This window comes from Nycticebus coucang, chromosome 18 (genome assembly GCF_027406575.1).
Source record: "Nycticebus coucang isolate mNycCou1 chromosome 18, mNycCou1.pri, whole genome shotgun sequence".
Lineage (NCBI taxonomy): Eukaryota > Metazoa > Chordata > Mammalia > Primates > Lorisidae > Nycticebus > Nycticebus coucang.
The window spans coordinates 8,331,406-8,350,417 of record NC_069797.1 but is presented as its reverse complement, the minus strand read 5'-3'; the positions used below and the strand labels follow the sequence as shown (position 1 = coordinate 8,350,417).

At 39.0% G+C, this 19,012-nt stretch overlaps 2 protein-coding genes and 1 non-coding gene across 3 annotated transcripts in view; all 3 read left to right on the top strand.

The window, feature by feature from the left end:
* Window positions 1-2,118, top strand: part of LOC128570999 (voltage-dependent N-type calcium channel subunit alpha-1B-like) — an 81,057-nt gene extending 78,939 nt beyond the window's left edge. The window contains 2 exon segments of the mRNA XM_053570703.1: window positions 1,485-1,694; window positions 1,966-2,118. Of these exon segments, the coding sequence (XP_053426678.1) occupies window positions 1,485-1,694; window positions 1,966-2,118 (363 nt within the window).
* The window catches only part of LOC128570998 (putative ankyrin repeat domain-containing protein 20A5), a 29,025-nt gene continuing 10,985 nt past the window's right edge, over window positions 973-19,012 (top strand). The window contains exons 1-7 of the mRNA XM_053570702.1: window positions 973-1,542; window positions 1,685-1,782; window positions 2,631-2,845; window positions 7,039-7,153; window positions 7,314-7,487; window positions 11,196-11,270; window positions 12,905-13,041. Coding sequence (XP_053426677.1) covers window positions 2,643-2,845; window positions 7,039-7,153; window positions 7,314-7,487; window positions 11,196-11,270; window positions 12,905-13,041 — 704 coding nt within the window. The 5' untranslated portion in view covers window positions 973-1,542; window positions 1,685-1,782; window positions 2,631-2,642. The remainder of the gene's footprint in view (window positions 1,543-1,684; window positions 1,783-2,630; window positions 2,846-7,038; window positions 7,154-7,313; window positions 7,488-11,195; window positions 11,271-12,904; window positions 13,042-19,012) is intronic.
* On the top strand, window positions 15,518-15,620 carry LOC128571375 (U6 spliceosomal RNA). The gene has a single exon (XR_008375803.1). It is a non-coding gene; the product is annotated as a U6 spliceosomal RNA (small nuclear RNA).

Sequence of the window (19,012 nt, the reverse complement as noted above, 5' to 3'; positions counted from 1 at the left end):
AGTTCCTATCTGACAGTTCAATCCTGGGACTCACTTCACTTCATCACCTGTGGCTGCTTAGGGAGGTGCAAGTCCCAGCAGTCTGCGTACACCTGCTTCTCAGGCTTGTCAGTGCCACTTGCTTTGCAACTATTGCTTTGTCATTTGCTCCTGTGCGTGAGTGTGGCTGGAAGAGTGGATAAGAGATAAAATATTTTATTTTTATTTACAGAAAAGTCAGTAATTTCAAACAGCAAGGATGTCTTTTTAAAGAGCTGTTCTTCTGGGGAGGGTGTTTGGAAGTTACTTTTTTTATATATAGTAAAAGTAGAAGTAATGTTATTAACTAGCATAGTATATATTAAGTAGATCTCTTTGTCTATAGATTCTAAGGTTAAAAAAATTGTTTTTGTTGTTTTGGGTGGTGCCTGTGGCCCAAAGGAGCAGGGTACCGGCCCCATATACCAGAGGTGGTGGATTCAAACCGGGCCCTGGCCAAAAAAAAAAAGAAAAAGAAAAGAAAAAAATGCAAAAAATTTTTTTGTTGTGTTTTTAAAGTGGTTATATTTTTAAAGTATTTTTATTTAGACTAAAATTTATAGTTAATATTTTATTGCATGTATAGAGTGTCCTTTGTCTTTGGTATTATGGAGTCTACCAACTCTACGATAGTAGAGTTTGGAAGTGAACACATCATTTTTAGATAATGGCATGTAGGCTTATCTGATTTCATCAGGGCTTGTCTAGTAGTGTCTAGTATGTAGTGGTTATTTAGGATAACAGCATCCATTATCGTTTTTTAGTTTTGTTTCTGGGTTTGTATGTATGGATTTTGGGGAATTTTTGACATGGGAGCAATGGCTATGATTTCAAGTATTAATTTTGGGATCATAAGGTATTTTAGTTGGAAATTAATACAATGAGCAAAGAGACAGGAGGGCAGGCATGTTTTGTATATAGTAATATAGATAGTAATAGGAGTAACAGGAGGAGCCCCCTTCCCAATGTGGTTATTGTGTTAGACCATCGTGTTTGTATTTTAGTGTTAAATCTGTTAGAATTGTTATGGTTTTGGAGCTCAGGAGTCTAAAAGTCCGGGCACTGGGTCCCTCCCCTCCCCTCCCTTCTTTCAAAATCCTTCAATTAATCAGGTATGCAAAGCTCCTCTCAACAGGTACAGGAACACCCACAGGATCTAGGGATTAGGACAGGGACAGCTCCAGGAGAGGAGTGTGGCTGGACTAGAACTGGAGCAGCAGTCCGGTCCCACTACGAGGCTGTAAGGCCCGCCACGCCCTGAGAGGGGCGAACCACGCGTCCCGCCGGGGGAGAGGGCGCTTGCGTGGGACCACGTGGCGGCGCAGCCTCAGCGCGCCTGCTTGAGAGAACGCGTGGGCCCCTTGGCTGCGGGCACGGTACCTCGGCGTGGCCGGCGACTGCTCCTGGGCGTTGTGGCTGTGACAGAACGCACAGCTCCTCAGCGCCACCCTTTCCGAGGGGACCAGGCCCGGCGACCACCTCAGCGCGACGCCCTCAGGACACCGGGGTTCTGCGATTCCAACCGTGAGTGCGACCTTCCTGTCCCAGCCCTGCCTGCCCAGGGGCAGCTGGTGTTCAGAGAACCGGGAGGAGGAGGTTCTGTGTTGAAAATGGAGAGTGCGCTGTGTCCGAGGTCCAGCATCGCTGCCCCACGTTTCATTTGCAGGTCAAGGAGGGTGGGCCCTCAGGCCAGGCAGGCAGGATGGACAGGGACTATGCTGCAAGCCCGCTGCCACCACAGCCGGGGCCGCAACTCGTTGCCAGGTGCCTGCAGTGACTGTCCAGAAATCCCAGATCTCGGGACGCCCTCAGCAGCACCGATGCAAGGGCGAGGGGCGATTTGGGGGGGCCTCAGCCTGCCCCAAGCCGGGCGGTGGGCCCGGCACTAGCAGCGGCACTCAGGGGTGGAACCGGCTGCACCACCGAACCTGAGGTCGGTGTGTTCAGCGCTCAAGGACTCGCGTCCAGCGTGCATCCCAAGGGCCCTACCGACTCCGCCTCCTGGGCCAGCTCCTCCTGGGCCCATGCCGGGAGTGTGGGGTCCGCGCCCACCAGGCAGTCCGGCTGAGCGGCTGCCGCCAGGTCGTTGGCCAGGCTTGACTGCAACTGAGGTGTCAGGTGCCTGGTTCCTTCCTGCTAGGGGCGCGGGCAGGTTCCTAGTTGCAGGGCTGCTCCCCACAGTCCCTGGCCCTGTCCAAACAGCAGCAAGGATAGGAAATAATCTGCCTGAGCTGAGAGGGTACAGAACTCCCTAGATCCCTCCTGCACGCACCATGTGCAGCAGGTGTGCCAGGCCTGGCGGGCAGTGCGCGAGGACCCTGTGCACCCAGGGAGCCCCGAGGTCCAGCTCTGTAGCCACGCCCTGCACGCCCTGGCACCAGCTGCACACAACTTCCGGATGCCAGCGCGGGTCTTCCTGCGCACGCGCATTGCCGTTGCTAACCTTCGGTTGTACGGGTCTGACCACGGAACCGCCAGGCTTGTTTCCTGGAGTTGCTGCCAGACCTGGTTGGGACACCGTCCTAGGGCTACGCTGAGCGAGAAAGCGGAGGGGAGGGGGTGGGAGAAGGGAGTCTACGGAGCCAGGAGCTCTATCTAAAAGAAATTGTTAGCTGCAGGTGGAGATGGGCAACACAGTCTTGACCCCTTTGGTCCACCAGTACTGGGACCAGAATGAGGACCCAGTCTTCTCAACGGCCGGGTGTGAGGTCAACTTTAAGGACCTCAAGACTCTCCACAGAGCTGCCTACGACGGCGACCTCTACGACATGATGGACCTGGTCCATCTGAAAAGAAATAAATTAAATGCATATGACAAGAAGAAGAGGTAATAGGAACAGGGAGCCGGGTGGCCCGGGCTGGGGCGGGGGGCAGGGGTTGGCGGCGTGGGGGGTGAGAGGTGGGGTGACCAGGTGTGAGGGATGAAGGGTGAGGGGGGAGACGCCCCCTTTCATGGGCTCCCTGGGCGAGCCCTCCTGTCGCCAGGGCTCCTTAGAAACAGAGATGGGGAAGCCTGGGAGAGGTCCCGGGCCACCACTATGGGCAGCAGAGCAAAAGCTGAACCTCATCTGGTTTCCATCCACTCCAGATTCCCCTTATACAGCTCTGTATTGACCTTTTTTGTTTGTTTGTTTTTTGGAGACAGAGTCTCACTTTTTCGCCCTGGATAGAATGCTGTGGCGTCATAGCTCCCCAACAACCTCAATCACTTCTCTTGTCTCAGCCTCCAGAGTAGCTGGGACTACAGGCACCCGCCACAACACCTGGCTATTTTTAGAGATGTGGTCTCGCTCTGGCTCAGGCTGGTCTTGAACCTGTGAGCTCAGGCAATCCACCCGCCTCAGCCTCCAGAGTGCTAGGATTACAGACGCGAGCCCCTGTGCCCAGCCTGTATTGACCATTTTAAAGTAATTTAACCAAGAAAATTAGGTATAACCACATTTTATATTTGATGTACACATTTTAGAACATAATGTTCTGTATGTTATGGAAAAGTACATAATGAGAGAATTCCTACAATATGTCCACCTCTGAGCTAACACATCTTTAGATCAAGTCCAATTTCCATTTCATATCAAAGTGCAGCTGTGGGTTTGCGTTCTCTACCGAGGGGGTCTTAGAAAGCAATTTTAAAGTGGTAAGATGATTGCATGTGCTTGAGTAGGAAGACTTATTTTCCTGAAAATATGAGCTCTTTCCATGTTTATTAATTTTAAATCAGCCAAATAAAAATGCCAAAATTTTTCAATTTTTGAGTTGCATATGGTATCCGTCTTTTGTTATTGTCATGATATTAAGAAACATTTGTAATGGTGTGAATAAAGACTTGCCTATTTAGATATCAAAATGTGCTATTAAGTTCCACAAATTTTTTACTAACATTTGAAAAGACACATGAATGAATGGCACAAAATATAAAATCCAGATACACCAAATATATAGGAGAATTTAGAACTTGATAATGGTGACATTTTATATTATTAGTGAACGATGAATTTTTCATAACTGAGGTGTCCGTTAGCTGGAAATAAAGTAGATAGATTTTTAATTCACAAAAGTAAGTTCATGGCTGGGCACCGTCAGGTCAGTGGTCAGGACACGGGCCACATACACCGGGGGTGGGGGGGTGGGTTCCAAGAACAGCATGCTAAACAAAGACCACTACAACAAATAAATAGGTGTTGCGGGGGCACCTGTAATCTCAGCTACTTTGGAAGCTGAGGCAGGAGAATTGCTTAAGCTCAAGAGTTTGACGTTGCTGTGAGCTGTGACCCCACAGAACTCTACCTAGGCCAACATAGTAAGAATCTGTCTCAAATAAATAAATACATAAATAAATGTAAGTTCATAATAAAATACATATTAAAAGTTTTAAATATACCAAATGAGGAAAGTACTAGGAACAAACCCAAATGCCTATTGAGATAGATACATTTTTACGGTAATGAAGCCCTTCGTGAGAATGACCTCTGAAGCAAGCTTTCTGAAGATTGTTTCAGCAAAATAAACGTTAAAACCCTCCGTATATGAGGGGGAAAAAATTAACAAAACATGTTTACAAAATAATTGCAACACATCAAATGAAAATATATCTTAATTTGGGCTGCACCTGTGGTTCACGGAGTAGGGCACTGGCCCCATAAAGCAGGGGTGGCTGGTTCAAGTCCGGTCCTGGCCAAAACTGCAAAAAAGAAAATAATTCTAAAATTGTGCAAAGTACATTTTTCTTTACCGATCTACAATTGATCTATGGACCTGGGAAAAACATTTAGTGTTCTTGATAAGACAAGGACCTTAAATTAAAAAGGGAATACTTTTTTTTTTCTATCCACAAAGTTTATAAAGATGCAATGTGGTGGTACTTATGCTTTTATGTGCTCATGACCTTTTAGATAGACTCCAACAAGTCATAATAAAATATTTTTATGGAGTAATTAGAAATTCATAAAATTTGACTTTCTCAGCTCTGCTTAAAGTAACACTGTATTAAGGAGAACCTACATAACATATGTATAAAGAAACTTCAATGCATCCATCGGGTAGTACAGTATGTGACAGAATCCTAATCTGGCAGAAGCAGCCACTTAGGTAAGAGTAGCATATGAAGGTGGCATATGAACAGGTAGGTGTCAGCTGACATGTGGAGGTGAACTTTTAAGATATACAGTGAGGAAAATGTCAATTTGCTGATACGTACACATGGACTATGGCAATGTGTTAGCTGAAAATATGTAAAAAGTTTGATAAAAGCATTTAGTGTTAGAAATTGGTATACGACTAAGATTTTTCTTTTTTTCCCTGTGATTTCTGCAGTGAACCTGTATAAGTTTTAGTAGCAGCTTATTATTAATGAAATAATCCATTCACAAGGATTATGGGATATGAATCTTACACAAGAAAAATAATTTCCCACTTTTTATTAATTCATTTCATTTGAATTAGTATCTTCTGTTAACTTGTAGGCTCTTCAAAATGAATCTTTTTACCTGTATCTGTGCATGTATATTCTGTTGCATATACATTTTATTATGCACATTGTTTTCATCATATGTATTATATATACAAATAATTATAGATTCATCATTTTATTTGTGCCCTTAAGAAAATAAAGCTGGCAAGTATAAATGATTATTAATCTTGCAAAAGTATTGCTTTACTTCATGAGTTTTTTTTTTTTCTTTTAATTGAGCTCCCTATCCATCCTTTGAATCCATTTATTCTCCAAACATAAGCTGGAAACCTCTTTGGTAGGAGACATATACTATAGCCTTTCAGGACCATTCCATCCTAAACCATCATGTTTACCTGGGCAGCCTGAGGAAGATGAGAGGTTTAAAATTGTTGCATTAGGACTTGATCTCACATGCAGTTTTTCCTCCCTCTTGTTAAACACAGATAAAAAGATTCCTTTACTTTTGAAGAGAATAAAAGTTAGCATAAAAAGAATTCCTAAAGTTAAACAATTATTTAAAAAGATATTTTAGTGACCTTTGACATTTTATAACAGTCTTAATGACTAATACTAATCATTGGAAATCTCTCCTTTACATGTCAATCAATCAAAGCACTGAATAATGAGCCACACTTCCATTTGAATTCTGCATTTCTTTTGTTTTAAATATTTTTGAAATCAAAATGAGAATTAACTTTCTTTTGAAAATTGTTGTTAATTCAGCCATCTTTTTGTCATAGTACATTTAAAAACTAAAATTTCTTTAAATGTCATTCATATAAAAATAAATGCTAGAGACCTGTGTGTGCCAAATCTCACTCACTGTAAAGCCACCATGGGATGTGCTATGCCCCATTATCTTAAGTTCAATACTGTAATTTTTAAAATGCTGCCAATTATACTTATAATCATGAATTACAAGTGGCATTCCTAAATCAGAGATGTTACAATGGAAAAAAAAAAGAAACATTATAATACAGTTGTATTTCTAATCTTTAAAACATACCACTGAGTAGATATGATTGTATCATTTTACTTTAATCAGAATGTTATCTTTCTTAGCATTCATAGTAATAGTTATAACAGACAACAATTACTGAGCTGTTATTTGTGCCAGGAACTGTTCAAAATGGTCAGCATCACAAGGGTATCCTGTAAGGTGTCCTTACTATTTCTTTTTTTTTTTGCAGTTTTTGGCTGGGGCTGGGTTTCAACCCACCACAACCGGCATATGGGGCTGGTGCCCTACTCCTTTGAACCACAGGTGCCGCCTGCTCTTACTATTTTTATTTCCATTTTATCGATGAGGAAATTAAGACACAGAAAAGCTAAGTGTGTCCCAAACTGAAGTTGAACTGAATCCAAAGGCCAATGTCTTTGGATTCCAATAGGCTGTTCTTTTGTTACACAGTGAGTGCTAATAAATATCGTTCTATCTTCACAAGAAAATTAAGAATTTATTCTGAAAACAGGAATAAATGAAACTTAATGCTTACAACTACGTGAATGATTACATGTTTTTAGTTAGTGTGCTACAATTTTTTAAAAAGGCTCTCTCAATTTTGTAGGAGTGCTTTGCATTTGGCTTGCATAAGAGGCTATGCCAAGGTGTCCACTATGTTGATCTACAAGGACTGCGATCTGAACATCAGAGATGCTGAAGAAAGGACACCTCTGATAAAGGTATATAGTAGCCAGATTTCAGCTTGAGATGGATTTTATTTAAACCCATAGAATAAAAATGAATTTATCTCAATTGAATATAACTAATAAGTAAAATCTGTGAAAGGTTTATATTGAATTCCTAGAACTTATGATCTATTTCTTGGTGTAAAACTGACAGGCCGTGCAATGCGAGAGACCTCAGTGCGTCACTCTCCTCTTAGAACGTGGCGCAGATCCCAACATTACAGATATCCACGGTAACTGCGCTCTCCACTATGCTGCCCACAGCGGCAATGTAGAGATTGCAACAAAACTCCTTGAACATGGTGCCGCTACAGAGATAATGAACAAGGTATAGATTAACTGACTTTATTTTGAAAATATCGGAAATACATTTGTTTTAACATTGACATATGTAAGGGTTCAATTTTCCAAGTTTGGAAACTTAAGCATTCCCTAAAATAAAATATTTTGAAATAGCTCAATTGTCAAAGGTTTCTGTTTAAAAATTGGTACTTTCGAAGGAGCATGAGAGAGTACATCTTCTTTTATGCATTTATGTTAAATATTTGTGATAACACTGAATTTGTTGAAGGTTAAATTATTTTTTTCAATTTTTTTTTACCATTCTGCTGTTTCTTTCTACTTATTGTAAAATAACACAGAAAAGTCAATTTATCCTAGAAATAGGCTTTATCTTAAAACTTCGACAAAAGGAATGTATTTTACAAGAAATAGAAATCTTGCTGTTGACAGGTTTCTTAAAAAATAATTTCTAGGAACATGATTTGCCTCACATAAGCAAGGGGTAAAGAGGAAAATGGGGAAAAGGGAAAGGAGACTGATCAGAAACACACAGGCCAGTTTAAAAACTGCATGATTGGGTAAATGAGGTGAAAGCTATGTTGATTAGTATGATGTAAGCACTCCAATTTATACAAATAATCAACACATTGAAAATGGCATAAATGTTTTTATGATCTATATACAAAATAATTAATAAAAAATAGTTAAAACAATACATAACTGCAGGAAATACCAATAAGAGGGGGTTTTGCATGTTTTGTCCAGTTTTTTAACATTTAAACCAGAATCTCTTTATTTTGAGGGATAATAATTCTCAGTTTGAGAGAGTTAGTGAGAGGTAGACTTGTCTAGGCATCAATTTTAGGAGAACTCCGAGAAAACCAGATTGACAATGAGTATGATGAAGTAAGAAAGAAGGAAGAACAAATAATTAACTGATCATCCTAATTTGGCAGAAGCAGCCACTTAGGTAAGAGTGTAAACTCTGCTCTCAAGACTAGAATGTCTTGATGGGAAGGTGGGGGAGAAGGACCTTTTCCGTAGCAAAATCAAGGTGCATGTTCAGTTCACTAATCCCTGTTCTCCCCTTCCCTAGAAACATTAAATGGAATTTTCAGTAATGACTCCACCTCTTACTCTTTCTTCTTTTTATCCAAATTCCCAAGTGGTAACAGAAATTGTTCATGTAGGTAGACAATGAGACAAAAGTGGTTTTCTGTTGCATTAGTTCTCCACTAGAATTGTGCAACACGATGAACTGGGGGGAATGTAAAAGAATAATTTAGAAGTCTAGGCTCTGTCCTGAAGATTTTGATTCAGTAAATATAATAAGGTACAAGCACATATATTTAAAAATATTTCCTTGAAGGCAGGTACATGTTCGAGGGAGACTGAGGTAGGAAGGATCAGTCAATCTCAGGAGTTTTTTTTTTTTTTTTTTTTTTGAGACAGAGTCTCATTGTGTCCCCCTGGGTAGAATACCTTGGCATGACAGCTCACAGCAACCTCCAATTCTTGTTTAAGCAATTCTCTTGCGTCAGCCTCCCAAGAAGCTGGGACTACAGGTGTCTGTCACAATGCCGGGCTATTTTTTTGTTTTTGTTGTAGTTGTCATTGTTGTTTGGCAGGCCTGGGCTGGCTTAGAACCTGCCAGCTCAGGTTTTTTTATATGGCCAGTGCCCTAGCTGCTGAGCTACAGGCACTGAACCAACCCAGGAGTTCTTGACACTTTATCTGACACTGTCCCTAAGAACAACACAATTTCTTCAAGACTCTGATGCACTGAGCACTTAAGTGTAATTATGAATTCACATATATCAAAAATGTAAGAAATTTCTACAGGCACTACTTCTCTTTCAATCTCTGCTTTCCAGTAATATTAGACTGATGTTTATGATGTCTTTTACTGCTTAAGAGGGTAAAAGGAATGTTACTGGCAGTATCTGTTAGCTTACAGAGCAACTTCTTATCTTTTTCAACCATCAATCATTTACTGTTATTGAGAGGGATTTTAGAAATTTACTTGTGTATAGTCTTTCAATAAGTGCAGACTGACCATTTTAGTATTTCCTCTTTGTTATCATTCAGATGATTAAGTCAATAAATGTTTTTTACAAGTAGAGTTTTCTCAATCAGAATAGTAGCAAATCCTTTACCTTTTTTTTTAGTTGAAGCTGTAATATGAACTGTCTTAGCACATATTTTAGAGCTTCAGCATAATCAGGATCTCAGTTTGAAACACTGAAAACCATGAAGTTAGTAAGAATACATATAGGAATTTTTAAAAAAAAATTATATTAGTCCTTAGTGATGGGGTCATATCTTAGAACTTAAAAAATGGCTTTTAAAATCTCTTTGTCTTTGCATCTATCAAATAATTGTTTTCCTGTTACAAAACCTATAAGCCTTTTTAAGTTAATCATGGTTGTAGTTGGATAGATTATGCATATTGCAGATGACATATGTTTTGCCTCAGCACCATCCCTTAAAAATGAAAATGATTTAGTGCCTTTACTTAGGCTGTAAATAATTCATGTAAGTCAGTATTAGAACTACTATTAAGAAACCATTATATTTCTGCTTTATATTTTGCCTAAAAAAAACATAATTTAAAGAGAAACCAGAAAAAAATGGATTAGAAAGTTAAATATGCATTAGATTTCCATATACCATTTTCATCGAGAATAAAATTTCTCAGTGAACTTTCTAACAGCTGAGATAAAAATCGGTAATCTGTTTTTTTTGTTGTTGTTTGTTTTGTTTTGTTTTGTTTTGAGACAGAGTCTCACTATGTCGCCCTTGGTAGATTGGCATGGTGTCACAGCTCACAGCAACCTCAGACTCTTGGGCTTAAGTGATTCTCTTGCCTCAGCCTCATAAGTAAAAAATTGATAATCTTGTAACAGGAGACATCCCATTGGCCATTTAATGATAAGCAAAGTTCATTTGAAGTCTAGCTTTTTTTTCACTCAGAAAACCTTAGTGAACCATTCGCAGCAGGAGTGACAGACCAATTGGCATCTGGGGTCTTGTCACCATCGATAGAAGAGAGTCCTGAGTTGGTATACCTGGTGAAATCCTCCCCCTTTGTTGGAAAGCTTTCAAGGATCACGGAAACTCTAATTTCTCAAATGTTAGGGTTTGCCCCAAAAATGTATTGCCAAAGAGGGTTTAAGCAAATTCAAGAGATTGCTTTAATATTGGACATATAATGGAAAGTTTGGTAATATTTGTTATGCGTAGATTATCATGGAAACTTTGTGTTGGGGGTACATACTTCTTGTAAGTACTCTTTGAAATCCAGTGTAAGAAATATTGATCTAGGGGTAATAATTTAGATCATTAACTCAATAAAAATACTGAAAATATTTACTACTATATCTTAGGGTAGGGGGATATAGAGATATTAATAATAGATACTGCCTCTGCCCACAAGAAGCTCTTGGTTTAGATGAGAAACAATAAAGTATTATACTGTGGTAAATGCTGTGATAGAAGCAAAGATTCTTCAAAGCATTAAATGTCTGAACTGAGTTTTGGAGGTAACCTGAGTTGATGTGAAGAGGCAGATGAGAGGTGTTTCCAAGGGAAGGAGTGTCACATTGGAAAGCACAGAGTACTGAGAAGGAAGGGGCTACTTTTTATTTATTTTCTACCTTATGTGTACAATTTTAGGACCTTATATAAAGTTTTCCACTTATAAAAGTGTATAATTTTGTCCAGTATTGTATTAATTGTTTTTGCTGTATTGCAGAAAGACACCACACCAGTCTTCCTTGCTCTGAAGGAAACCCATTCAGATGTGGTGGAACTTTTAATTAAGCATAAGGCAAATATACATCTAGTTGATGGATGTAGGAGGTATAGTAATTCGTTCTGTTTTTAAAACCTGAGTGGTATTCTAGAGTGGCAATAGTATCTCTCCTCAGAAATGTTAAATGAACAATAACGTTACCTCATAATTGTTGTATAGTGAAAAATATCCACACAGATCTTCAGTTACGCAGAAAAGCAGTTATTTTGACTGAGAAATATGAAGGACAGTATACAGAAGGATTTACCTTTTTTTTCAATATTGACTGATAATTTGGTGTTTTGGTGATATATTAGCTGATAGGCTTTAGTTAGTTGTATAAAATGTGGACTTAAACTTGTAGTTTACTTTATGACTTAATATGAAATTCTTCACTCTTTCATAGTATTTTTTAACCACTGTTGCTTATATGGTTTTCCTTTAGAATGTTCTGTGTCCCATAAATAGGAGCTGGGATTCATTTTCTCTTTTGAATGACTTAGTGAGTCTTTGCTTTAAGTTGTTTTCTTTAAAGAATATTGACGTTAGATTATCCTTAAGTGACTATTAATTGCTATTACCAGATCCTGTGGGTTCATCAGCTTTTTTTCCATTTTTACTTCTAGTATAGTTTGATGTTTTAGTTTTAATTGGCATGGGCAGAAGGATGAAAACTTTAACTGGATAAACTTTTCCTTGAATAAAATAAGCCATAGGTGGGTGATTAAGTGTAAACAGAGAGGGGCGGCGCCTGAGGCTCAGTCGGTAGGGCGCCGGCCCCATATACCGAGGGTGGCGGGTTCAAACCCAGCCCCGGCCAAACTGCAACCAAAAAATAGCCGGGCGTTGTGGCGGGCGCCTGTGGTCCCTGCTACTCGGGAGGCTGAGGCAAGAGAATCGCTTAAGCCCAGGAGTTGGAGGTTGCTGTGAGCTGTGTGAGGCCATGGCACTCTACCGAGGGCCATAAAGTGAGACTCTGTCTCTACAAAAAAAAAAAAAAAAGTGTAAACAGAGAGGCTTTAGATTCCCCAAAGCCTGGGTTGGATTCCCGGCTTTTCCACTTGCTAGGTGTGATGTTAGGAACATCATTTATCATCAGATGTGTTTTTTGATCTGAAAAGGAGCATAATCTGCCAAGGCTTATGGTGTGTAAAGTCTTATATGCACAATACACACACACACACACACACACACACACATAATAATTTAATGCAGTTCCTAGCACATGAATATCACCATCAAAATCTGTAAGTACTCTGACTAAAATTATTACCATTATTATTAATGTTATTGGAAGTCTGCAAGTAGCTCTTACTTATTTGACCACTGTCTGACTTTGAATTAAAATATATTCTATTTAGATAGGGAAGGAATGGAGAATTCTACATCTAAATCTTGCACTATGTAAGATAAGTGATCTCAGCATAGTTTCTTGACCATTAAAGCCCTATAAATTAGCAACTTGTACTGTGTTATACCAGTGGTTAAGAGGCTTCCTTTTAGCTTCAGTGGAAATTTGCTAAAATGAACATTTCAGTACCCAAGATGTTCATGTCTGTAAGAACATTCTGCACGGACAGGCAGGATATTGAATTGGTAAAGTGTATCCAATTAGTACTATAAATAACTTTTTTCAAGTTGGTAAGTGTGGGTTATCTTTCTTATTTTAGAACAGCCCTCATGCTTGCTGTTGTAATTGTAATTCGGAAAGCTTAGTGGATCTTCTTTTGGAGCAAAATATTAATGTCTTTGCGGAAGATTTATTTGGACGGACTACAGATAATTTTCTTCTTCCTGACTCTGAAAGGTAAGTGTACACGATAAAAAACAACTTAATGCTGGGTGGCACCCGTAGCACAGTGGTTAAGGTGCCAGCCATATGCACTGGGGGTGACGGGGTTGAACGGGGCCTGGGCCTGATAAAACAACAATGACAATTGCAACAAAAAAATATCCAGGCATTGTGCAGGCACCTGTAGTCGCAGCTACTCAGGAGGCTTAGGCAAGAGAATTGCTTAATCCTAAGAGTTTGAGGTCGCTGTGAGCTATGATGACATGTCACTCTACCCAGGGGGACAAAGTAAGACTCTGTCTCAAAAAAAAAAGAAAAGAAGAAAAAAAAGAAAAAAGACCAGTTAATGTTAAATTGAGGTGTAAAATAATTATAACTATTGCAACTTGTACATCAGTTGAAATTTCATGGTTTGTTTCAGAAAGATTTAGAATGGAAATGAGATAGCGGGAAGAAATCAAAAGGATGGAGGTGTTACAAGTAGTAATGAGTGCAGGGTTCTTAAGACTTTTAAGACCTTTAACCTTACGGATTTCAGTTTTATTTGTTTTATTACAAGTACAGGCCCTATGCGTGGGATAAAGACAGTGTCACAGCTCTGCTTTTTTCTGAGTAGTTATATGGGTTGTGAAAGGTCCACTTTAGTAGAAGCTGTTGTACCATTCCCTGTTGTACTGTTATGCTCTAGACCTTCCTCCTTGAAATTTTCAAGAACTGAACAGGTTTTAAAGTGCAAGAAAGGCCATCCTCTTTTATAAGGCAGAAAGGGGAGAAGAAGGACTTTGTACTCATTCTGTTTCCCCTGATTGTGTTGCTGCATTGTTGCCTGGAAACTGGTCCTGCAGTCTGGTAATTATGCTACTAGGAAGTCTTTGCTGATTCAGATGCCTCAGTCTCCATGGTCAAACACACTTAAACTTCAAAGTAATACTTTTTGTAGTTCTCTTACATTTGCTTATATGCTTGTCCATTGTTCCCAAAAGCACTAGCATCCTTCTCTGCTCTGGCAGCTAGGCCTCTGACCTTTAGCCACACAAACCCACAGTGAGCAAAGAGATCCCTTCCCCTACTTATATAGAGCTTATATGGAGCTCACATTTTAGTTTAGACTTAGCCTAATCCTTTGTACATTCTCCTTTAAAGTCCTTTTGTCTAGCAAATAGTAGTTGAGATTGTTCTAAACTGTCAGAGAGTTTCAAATAACGGTGCAGGAAAGGAATGGAGTTCCGTTTCTTCTTTGTTACCAGATCTATGCCCTGAAGCCTACTTACAGCCTGTGCAGCACCTTTTCTTAGGCTGTAAAAGATCCCATATCCTTCTCTAGTAGTGGACACCAACTTGTCCTTGGCCCTCAATTGATTTGTCCTCCATAATTATGAAAATCTTTGAAGCTACTTGGTTCTCTACCTCAAAATTTAAGAATGTTTTCAAATTCTATGTCAAATTCTAAGAATGTAGCTGCTGGATGTAAACCTCTGAATCTGAACAGGTTAGTTGTATTTACATGACAAATCAATACCAAAGCAAATAGACAACCTACCCAATAAGAAGATATATTTGCATATATTGAATTAGATAAAAGATTAATAACTAGGATCTATAGATAACTCAATAAACACAAAAGAACCAAGAATCCTTTACAACATAGAGCAAGAGAGATGAATAGAATCTTCTCTAAAGAAGACAGATGAATGGCTAACAAACATATGATAAAATGCTCATCATCCCCAATTATCCGAGAAATGCAAATCAAAACCACCCTGAGATATCACCTAAACCCAGTGAGAATGGCCCACCTTATAAAGTCTCAAAACTACAGATGCTGGCATGGATGTGAAGAGAAGGGAACACTTTTGTACTGCTGGTGGGACTGCAAACTAGTACAACCTTTTTGGAAGGAAGTATGGAGATCCCTCAAAGAACTCAAACTAGACCTCCCATTTGATCCTGCAACCCCATTACTGGGCATCTGCCTAGAAGGAAAAAAAAAAAACATCTATTTACCGTAAGGACACTTGTGCTAGACTGTTTATCACAGCTCAATTTACAATTGCTAAACTGTGGAAACAGCCTAAATGCCCACCCACCTAGGAATGAATTAGCAAACTGTGGTATATGTATACCATAGAATACTATGCAACCACTAAAAAAGATGGAAACTTTACATCTTTTGTATTAACCTGGATGGAAGTGGAAGACATTATTCTTAGCACAGCATCACAAGAATGGAAAAGCAAGAATTCTATGTACTCAATTCTAATATGGGAAAAATTAGTGACCTAGCACACAGTGTGGGGTTGAGGATGGGGAGAACAGAGAAAGGAAGGGGGTGGGAATCACAGGGGGTGGTACACGTTTTGGAGGTGGAACACTATTATTGGAAGGTCTTTATCTGACACAAGCAATCAATGTAACCAGGTTCTTTATATCCTCAATGAAGCCCCCAAAATAAAAAAAAAAAATAGTTACATACAAAAGTAGAACATTGTGGTTGCTTTGGCAGCACGTATAATAAAATTGAAACAATACAGAGAAGATTAGCATGACTCATGTGCAAAGGTCACATACAGTTTCTTAAGACATTCCATATTTTGTGTAGTTCTTGAATGGTCACTGAATTGTTTGACAATCTCTAATAGTATGAGTCAAGGCAAAATGGGCAGCACCCAATAGTGAAACTGTGATGTTCTCTAAAAAAAATTTTGTGTAAGATGATCTATGAAATGAGCATGTAGCTGAATAACACTTGGGATGTTGTGTGCAAAGTGTTGTTGATGTATTTCAGAAATGAGAAAGTATGAACATGGATCTCGTTCCTTCATGGAATTTAAGGAAGCAGGATTTTTTTGTCGTCTACATCAATTGGAGATGAGCATGGAGATTAAATACCATTCTAACAAAGATCTACCGGTTCAGAGTCTGACTAGGTACTAGGTAGAGAGAGAATAGTAGGAATCCAAACCAGGTCTTGACGTCTATTAGTTTTCTACCATTATAATGGGGGACATTTACTTTATGTTATCTAATTTAGTGGGCTAATGTCTTACAAATAAATTTTGTTGAAAACTATGAAACAGCTGAGATGACCTTGTTACTGGATGAAGAGAGTTTGGCCACCTGTCACTGTCAGCCAATATGCAGAGATGGGGATAGATGCACCAAACTTTATTTGTCAGAAGTCCATCAATTGTGGAGAAGATGAGAGTGTCCTCTCCAAGACTGTCCTGTTCTTCTATTTCCAAAATCACAGTTTTTTATTGTTGGGGATTTATTGAGGTTCTTCATTCAAAGAACCAGGTTACACTAATTGCATTTGTCGAGCAAAGTTCCTCTTATAAATGTGTTCCTCCCCCAAGAGGTGTGCCAAACACTGTGACCTTCCCATTCTTCCCTCTCTCCACTTCCCCATTCTCTGACCCCCCAACATGTACTAGGTTATCAATTGTCCTCATATCAAAATTGAGCACATTGGATTCTTCTCCATTCTTGTGATGCTTCACTAAGAAGGATGTATTCCAATCTCCATCCTAATTAGTACAAAAGATGTATAGTGTTCATTTGATTTAGTAGCTGAATAGTATTCCATGGCACACATATACCATAGCTTGTTAATCCACTCTAGGTTGGGGGGCATTTAGGCTGTTTCTCCATTTTTTTTTTAATTGTAAACTGAGCTGCAATAAACAGTCTACTGCAAGTGTCCTTATGGTAAAAGGATTTTTTTTTTCTTCTGGGTAGGTACTCAGTAATGGGAGGATCAAATGGGAAGTCTAGTTTGAGTTCTTTGAGGGTTCTCCATACTTTCTCCTAAAAGGTTGTATTAGTTTGCAGTCCCAGGCAGAAGTGTACAATAACTAAGAAAATGTCATGAAGGCTACGTTGAATGGTTTGATGAGAATATTTCAGATTGTATATGAAACCAGGACATTGTACCTCTTGATTGAACTAATATACACAGCTATGATGTAACAATAAAAAAATAATAAAAACAAACAAACAAAAAAAGAAGTGTTCCCTGCTCTCCATATCCACACCAGCATCTGTAGCTTTGAGACTTTGTGATGTTGGCCATTCTCACTGGGGTTCAGTGATATCTCAGGGTGGTTTTGATCTGCATTTCTTGAATAATTAGGTATGATGAGCATTTTTTCATATGTTTATTATTTTTCCATTCATCTGTCTTCTTTAGAGAAGGTTCTCTTCCTCTCTCTGGCCAATTGACAGAAGGAATTTTTGACTTTTTCTATTGCTTAGTTTGAGTTCTCTGTAGATCCTAGTTAGAAATCTTTTGTCTAATTCATAGTATGCAAGTATCTTTTCCCATTCTGATGACTGTCCATTTGCTTTGGTGGTTGTCCCATTAGCTGTACAGAAGCTATTGAGTTTAATTAAGTCCCATTTGTTTATTATGCTGTTGCAGTTGCCACTGAAGTCTTCTTTATACAGTCTTTTCCCAGGCTGATACCTTGAAGTGTTTTTCCAGTATTTTCTTTAAGGATTTTTATTGTTCTGTGCCTTAGATTCAGATCTCTTATCTATCGTGAATAAATTTTAGTGAGTGGTGAAAAGTGCAGATCCAGTTTCAAGTGTTTTATGTGTGGTTATCCAGTTCTCCCAGCACCATTTACTGAATAGGGATTCTTTCCTCCAGTGTATGTTCTTGTTTGGTTTATCAAAGATTAGGTGGCTGTAAGATGTTAGTTTCATTTACTGGTTTTCTATTTGGTTCCAAAATGTCTATATGTCTATTTTTGTGCCAGTACCATGCTGTTTTGATCAATATGGCCTTGTACTACAGCCTAATATATGGTAGACTGATTCACTCAGGTTTTTTTTTTATTACTAAGGATGGCCTTAGCTAGACAGGATTTTTTCTGGTTCCATACAAAACAAAGAATTATTTTTTCCAAGTCTTGAAAGTATGATGTTGGTATTTTAATGGGGATTGCTTGAATCTGTAGAATGCTTTGGGAAGTACAGACATTTTAACAATGTTGATTTTCCTCAGCAATGGGCATGGTATGTTCTATCATTTGTTAATATCCTCTGCTATTCCTTTTCTTAGGGTTTTATAATTTTCTTTATAGAGATCCTTCACCTCTTTTGTGAGGTATATTCCTAGGTATTTCATTTTCTTTGAAACTACTGTGAGGGGAAGTGTGTCCTTGATTGTCTTCTTGTCTTGGCTGCTGTTATTGGTGTATACAAAGGCTACTGATTTGTGGACATTAATTTTATATCCTGAGACCTTACTGTATTTTTTGATCACTTCCAGGAGTCTTGTGATTGAGTCTTTGGGGTTCTCTAAGTATAATATCATATCATCAGCAAAGAGGGAGAGTTTGACCTGCTCTGCCCCCATTTGGATGTCCTTTATTTCCTTCTCTTGCCTGATTGTATCGGCCAGAACTTCCAGCACTATGTTGAATTAGTAGTGACGATAGAGGACAACCTTGTCTGGTTCCATTTCTAAGTGGAAAAGATTTCAGTTTTGCTCCATTGAGTATAATACTAGCTGTGAGTTTGATAGCTTTGATCAGTTTAAGAAATGTGCCAACTATACCTGTATTCTTCAGTGTTCTAATCAGAAAAGGATGCTGGGCTTTATCAAATGCTTTTTCTGCATGTATTGAGAGGATCAGGTCTTTGTTTTTGCTTCTTTTGATATGGTATATTCCAAAATCAGTTTTATATGTAAATGTTAAAAGAAAGAATCATACTAACCCTTATATTAAACAGCAGTAATAATACTTATTTTAAATAACAATAATCACCATAACCAATGATCCGTAACAAACAATAATTGACATAACCCATGATCCATATAACAACATTCAAATTCAGAAGTTAATCTCTTTAATACATTGCCTTAAGCTATTCAAGATATACAATGTTAGGTTAAACCCATATTTACAAGACAACAAGGATGGGAGACATGAGGCAAAGGTCACATAGGACATACTCAGAGGTCACATAGGACCTAACC